The sequence below is a fragment of the Urocitellus parryii genome, chromosome 11 (genome assembly GCF_045843805.1).
Source record: "Urocitellus parryii isolate mUroPar1 chromosome 11, mUroPar1.hap1, whole genome shotgun sequence".
In the NCBI taxonomy this organism is placed as follows: domain Eukaryota; kingdom Metazoa; phylum Chordata; class Mammalia; order Rodentia; family Sciuridae; genus Urocitellus; species Urocitellus parryii.
Genome location: NC_135541.1, coordinates 104098806 through 104105876, shown reverse-complemented (window position 1 = coordinate 104105876; position 7071 = coordinate 104098806). Strand labels below are relative to the sequence as shown.

At 41.6% G+C, this 7071-nt stretch overlaps 1 protein-coding gene across 1 annotated transcript; it reads left to right on the top strand.

The window, feature by feature from the left end:
- LOC144249358 (ciliary microtubule-associated protein 3-like) lies at positions 1-6514 on the top strand. Its single transcript, XM_077791592.1, has 6 exons — positions 1-64; positions 1208-1347; positions 2320-2418; positions 3143-3270; positions 5312-5429; positions 6446-6514. The coding sequence occupies exons 1-6, from the start codon at positions 1-3 to the stop codon at positions 6512-6514; spliced, it is 618 nt and encodes a 205-aa protein (XP_077647718.1).
- Positions 6515-7071: the final 557 nt, after the last annotated feature.

Genomic DNA, 7071 nt, shown 5'->3' with positions numbered 1-7071 from the left:
ATGTCTCCTGTTACCTCCCACACCTGGATAACTCCTAAGGCCAACTTAAAATCCAGTGAAACAAGTGAGTGTTAATATCCAAGACAAGGTAAAGAAGTCAACAACAAATAGACTGACGTTTTTTCATGGGTTAGGATGGATGGGGTGCTCATAAGCTAGATGGACATTATCTTCAGTAATGACCACCTCTTGAGTGATCAACTACAAAGTACCAGGCAATGCATTGATCTGATTCTGTCACCTTAATCCTTTCAGTATCCCTACAAAAAGGTAATATCAGTCCCAATTTAGAGATAAGCAAAAGGGTGTTTCAAATTAAAGGAATGCCCAAGATTTTTTAAAAAACATTAAACATTTCTATGATTCCACTGCACTCTGTTCCACTCAGAGCCATCAGTCTTTTAAAAAAAGACTCAAGCTGGTCTCCATCTTCTCCACCCCACCTCACTTCACTGGATCCCCAACCTCCTCCTCTTCCCCCACCCCAGGAGGTAGGAGGGGCAACCTGATTCGAAGGGGCTGAAAAAATAGAAAAACGGGCCAAAGAGGAACCTGGCAAGGAACTAGATCTCAGCTCAACTCCCCCTGGCAGGCCCCTGCCCAATTTAGAGAAGTTCAAACCACGAACTTCCTTCCATCCTTGAAGTTCAAACTGAACCCGGTCTCTACCTCTTCAGCAGTGGATTCCTCCTGGCGGTTTCCAAACCCTTTGCCACCCCCCTTGCCCACTCAGCCCCTCCAGCTGGGCTTCTAACAGACTTCCTACCCCTGGCCCAGCTGCTGAACTCACTGCCCTCTGGGTTCTCTGCCCAGAGGTGCAGACTCTCACCTCCTGCTCAGCACTGCCACTGGCTGGCAGCCAGGATCCTGCACCTCCTCCCAACCTCCCCAGCTGGGGCAGGCTAGTGCCTCTGTTCCCTTGGCTACTCAGTACACAGTGCTACAGGGGCTGTGAGAGATGTGCTCCAGCAGAGCTGGTGAGGAGGCATGCCCAGGAGTCCAGAGCACAGGGAAGGAAAAGGCTGGTGAGGCTGGAAGGCTGGAGGGGAGGGAAGTGCAGTGGCCCCTAGGTGGAGTTTGGTCTGTTTTTTGTGAGAATTCCTTGGGGCCCAGGCCTCTGTTCTACTGTCTGAACTCTCCTCTCCTCCACAGCTTGCAGAGACCCAGTGCCTTCCCTAACCTGGAGTTTGTCTTTCTTGATTTTCAGAGAGGTCCAATAAAAACTCCTTTGGATCATGCCAACCCAGGAGGCTCTTTCCTCACTTCTATCCCTCAAACCGGATGGGGAACAACTTTCTCCCTCTTAGGGGATTTCCTGACACAGGGCCTGGAAGTTACATGACAGATGTGAGTATTCACTTTCCCTTTCAAGGATCTGTTTCCTGGATGTGGAAGGGAGACCCAAGTCCCCTGGAAAACAAACGCTAGGCTTTGTGATCTTCTGGGTCAGAGCATGAGAAAGTGCCTAGTGGGCAACCAGCTGTCCCAGCCAATACAGAGAGTAAAGGACCATGTTTCCACTCAAGGCAAGCAAGCCTTGTCTCCATATGGTCCCACTCCATCCCCACCTCAAAGGCTCTGAGCCAAGGCCAGCACCTTCCCACTGGTCCTACCTTCAGGCTGCCAGGTGCAACTGGAACAAGTTCAGACCTATGAGATTCAGAGGATGGAATTTATTAGAATACACAAAGATGTCATTTATTCTACCTGTCCAACCACATCCCTCTTTTAATCAGCTTTTTTCTTGCTGCTACCAAAAGACCTTATAAGAACAATATTAAGGAGGAAAAATTTATTTTGGGGTCATGGTTTCAGAGGTCTCAGCTTCATTCCGTGGGGCCTGAGGTGAGGCAGAACATCTGGTGTAAGAAAGCAGCTCAGAACATGAGGGTCAGGAAGCAGAGAGAAAGCTCTACTCATAAGAACATAACATGAACCCCAAAGCACACCCCAGGGACCCACTTCCTCAAGGCACACCCTATCTGCCTAGAGTTGTCACCAAGTTAATCTCTATGCTGGGGAGGGGAATTAAAGCACTGATTAGCTCAAGGTTCTTGGAACAAAATCATTTCACCTCTCAACTTTCTTACATTGTCTCATACATGAGCTTTTGGGGGACATCTCACATCTAAACTATGACACAAACCCTTGCAAAATTACATGTATTATTTATGTGATTGTTGTGTGATATTGACCTTGAAGGAGTCAAGAGAGAAAGAGCAATGTCTTACAGAGTAGTTCAGATGAAGGCTGCTCACTGTGGTATTGATGTTGTTCTTTACTCCTTCTCTCTTTTTATTCATATGTTACTACTTGAAGTCCTATGGCTTGGCATACAGCCTCACCAAGATTCCAACCAGTACAAAAGGATATACTCTTGGAGCCAGAACAGCTATGAGGTTTAAGCCAGTCAACAAGGTAAAATGCTGGGATTTTATGATGATCCATGTGACTGCATGAAAAGTTTGGCATTATCTTTGTAGAAGTTGTGTGTATATTGGGAAGAGCAAAAACAGTTCACTGAGAAAATAGTCCCAACAAAGGATTTTAGTGCTGAGATGAATGAGGTCAAAATATATATATATATATATATATATATATATATATATCATATTATTCTATTAGTTAAAAAAGAGGTTCCAATGTTTCTATCCTTTTGTGAGATTGAATTGTAAGTCTAATCTTTAGTAAAGGATCCTAATCTCTTTCTCTCACTCTCTCCCTCCCTCTCCTTCTCTCTCTCTCTTTCTCTCATGAAATGGGTGAGGATGGAACCCAGGGACTCACTAGGCAAGTACACCACCACTGAGCTACATCCTTGGATCAAGAATCCTAATCTCTGATTGGATGTTTACTTTCATGGAAACTCAAGGGATACTGGCTCTCAAAATTTCTCAGGGGGACCATGGGCATAGTGACTGCAAAAGTTGTCTTGGTTCTCTACTCAGCCTAGGTTTATTACTATAACCTATACATCCAGCATGCTTGGTTTTCTATCCATATAAGCCTATTTGTATATCTTGAAATGGCTGAACCATACCTGATCTATAAATAGGAAAAGGAGAGTTGAGGGTTTTTGAAATGGAAGCATTTCTATGTAGGTATCTCCCCTTTAACACAATGAATTTTTTCTTGATAATAGGAATCGACACTTCACCCAGGCAAGTACCAGAGAGTAGAGAATTGGAAGGAAAAAACAAAGCAAAGTTTTGTTCCATTTAATGTCTTGATGCCTCGATTTCAGAGCTATTCAAAAGACAATTTCCCTGGGTATGTCTCCTCTTTTCTCTAGTATAGTTCTTCATAAGCAATAGGAAAAGAAGTCCATTAATCAGTGATTATAACGAAACCATCCCACTAAATAAAAAACCGCCCAAGATTTATCCTCTTATTTCCTGGGTCTCTGGCCTTGTGTAATTGCAAAATTACAGTTATTCTTTCAGTCAATATTTACTAATTATACCAAAGAGTTTGGGTTTGTTTGTTTATTTTTGTTTGTTTTGTTTTCCCAGTACTGAAGCCCCATTTACTTTTTTATTTTGAGACAGAATTTCACTAAATCACCTAGACTGACCTCAGACTTGTAGTCCTCCTGCCTCTGCCTCCTGAGTCACTGATATGACAGATCTGTGCCATGACACCTGGCTACTTTGTAGGTTGTACTTTGTAGGTTGCAGACTTCTTGCAGTAAACCCACCTCACGAGGCTCTGAGCTTGGACTCTTGAGTCCCAATAGATGAGAAGTAAATACACAAGGAAATACCAATAGTAGTAAAGAAGGTGACCATGTAATTTATCTGTCCATCTATGACACTTCTGAGAGTGAAATGGAAGCAGCCATGAGCTGGGGCTATTGTGGACAAACCAGGAAGTAGAGTGACCAGGAAAGGTGCTATGAGAAACTTTAAACAGGACCATGAGGTGAAGGTAGTGGGTGGTTAAGAAAGGACGCTCTGAGCACATCACACTTGATCTGATTTTTGAGTGACAAGATTGAGCCAGCCCTGGGAAGGTCTGGAGACAGCACACCCTGGGCAGGAGAGGTCGGAAGTGCAAAGGCTGTAAATTAGGAAAGAACTTGGTGTGAGGGAAAGAAGAAGAAGGCTAGTATGGCTAGAGGGCAGTGAGCAAGAAGGAAGAGAGAGAGGGAGGAGAGGACTTTGGGGGTCAAGGGGCTTATTCTTAATGTGTTAGGAAACCACGTGGAATGTACGAAATTACACATCAAAGGGTCAGGGTCTTTCTTTTACTGATGAGAAGTCCAAAGATCATACAGTGAAAGTAACTTTTTCAAGTTTGTGTTAAGAAAGTTGAAGTGTTGAATCTTGAGTCTCATGTCCACCACAGTAGAATTAACACCAAAAGATAAAGTTTTTTTTTAAATTTTGTATTTTTTCTTTTCAGTTATACATAACTGTAGAATATATTTTGACATATCATAGATACATGGAGCATAACTTCCCATTCTTGTACATGATATGGAGTTACAAAAGTTCATTCTTCTTGATGTCTGAGTAATAATACATATTATATATACCAGATTTTCTTTATCCATTCATCCGGTGAAGGGCATATAGGTTGGCTCCATAGCTTAGCTATTGTGAATTGAGCTGCTATAAACATTGATGTGGTCATGTCACTATAATATGCTGATTTTAAGTCTTTGAGGAATATACCCTGAGTGGGACAACTGGGTCAAATGGTGATTCCATTTGAAGTTTTCTGAGAAATCTCCATACTGCTTTCCAACATTCAGTGCCACCAGCAATGTATGAGTGTACCCTTCCCCCCACATCCTTGCCAATATTTATTATTACTTGTATTCTTGATAATTGCCATTCTGAATAGAGCGAGAAGAAATCTCAGTGTAGTTTTCAAAAGACAAAGATTGAGGATACAAGGCAATTCTAAAATAATCCATGGCCAAGAAATTTAATTGGTTCCACTTTGATGTCCCTAGATTGCAGATAGATTGTTTCAGGATTTTAACCACCAACTTCAAATCAAAGAACTAATACCATTATCATGGATCTCTTCTAGCAACACCTCTTCTGAGATCTTCTGGTGTCCTGGCTCAGAACACTGAATTGTAGAAATTTTTTTTAAAAGCAGCTTTTACCTTAGCTAATAAGAAATACATTAACAAGCAAAAGCACCCCACTCTTGCCCAGTGTTAAAAAGTTAATCAGTCCATTGCCTTCTCCCAAGAGGTTAAACCTACTTCAGTGATGGCCTTGCTACCTACTAGTGGAGTTCGTCCTATGCCACTGACTCATTAGACATGATGTTTGTATTTTTTTTTTATTTCTAGCCCTGGTGCATACAACCCAGAGAAGAAACCACTTCCAAAAGTTACTTGGCCAATGAAATTTGGATCTCCAGATTGGGCTCAGGTTCCAAGTCTACAGAAAAGAACTCTAAAAGCTGAGGTAATAAGATTGGATTTCTGTAGATCGCTCTGTCTAATATGTTCATATATAGCAAGGGTTAATAACCAGAAGCTTGTAAACGAAGTTCATGATCCCCTGAAATTATATGCACAGTTTTGTGTGCATAGAAATATGAGGATCCTTTTGAGAGAGTTACATAGTTTGATTAGATTTTTAACCGTGTATAGGACTGACTTAAAGTCATGTTTTCTTATTTGTTCCTCAAGTCATCTTTTGGAGTAGATTCAGGAGAAATATCCCTTTAAGACAATGGATGATACTGGAACCAGGAAGATTGATTCATACAACTTCTACAACTGGAATACAGATGTTTTGACTCCTGATGCAGTGCTCTTTCTGAACTAACACTTTAGTGTTAAATGATTGGAGGGCTATAGAGCACTCTGGTTAAGAGCACAGACTCTGGGGATAATACTGCCTGAGTTCAAATACCAGCTCCTGTGTAGACTTGCTATGTGATCTTAGGCAAGCCCTTTAACTTTTCTAAGCATCTGTTTTCTTACCTTTAAAATGAAATAACAGAGTTGATCTGATATGGTTGTAAAGATTAATAATGGAAAGAATGTAGAAAAGCATTTAACACAGTAACGATAACATATGCTTCCATCTGTGTTAGCTATCACTATATACTTCTTGAAATATAGTTCTTTCCCAGTGGAATTTAGGATTAATTCCACAAATATCTACTAAATGCCTAATATATTAATACAATTGTGCTAAGGCATATAGGTAACATTCAAGAATTAGACATATAATCTGTGTCTTCAAGAAGCCAAACAGCTTTTTTTTTTCTCATATTAAGATGATAAATGGTAGATGTGCACAAATGTTGAGAAAATGACTAAGGCTGTATTACTAGAAACTGGGGTTTACCTGGGCCACGCAGCTAGAATGCATGCTTCTATTTTGCATGCAAGGTCCTGAGTTCAATCCCCAGTGCCACACACACACAGGAAGGCAGAAGATTCTCATTAGAACATTGTCTTTCATTGCAGCTGTCCACAGACAAAGAATTTAGAAAGCATCGGAACCGAGTTGCTTACTTAAGCCTGTTTTACGATTGAGAAGTGATCACTTCCTTCACATGCTTCTCCTGATCACAGACTCTTCAGAATAGAGGATAGAGCTGCTCTTGGTCTGCATCACCAAGGCCCTCATGTCTTTCAGCCCTGGGCCCAGAACGCGTTAAGGGGCTCACAACTGAGTTTTGTGAGCATAAAACTGGTTCCAAGTGTTCTTTCTCCTGCTGCTGGTTTATGATCTGTGGATTCCTGGTGGGTGTTCAGGTGGATGGTTTCATTTGAGTGAAAGACTCTTGGGCCCTTGTCCTTTATTCACAATTCCCAGGGACCAGCCTTATATGTTCTATAACTAGCTCTGGTAATATGTAGCTGTTGGCCTACATGTATCAAGAGCTTGGATGGGAGGTGGGCTTGCTAGACATGGAGGATGCTTAAATGTGGGTTAAATCATTCCTGATTTAGGAAGTCTTCCAAGCTTTAGTGTGGAGTAGGAAGACCCTGAGTAGGTTGCCTTTCCCAGACTAACATAAAACACAGAGAACCAAAAATTCCCTTTCCCAGTACATCATCTATTTAATCTGTTGGTCAACATATATATT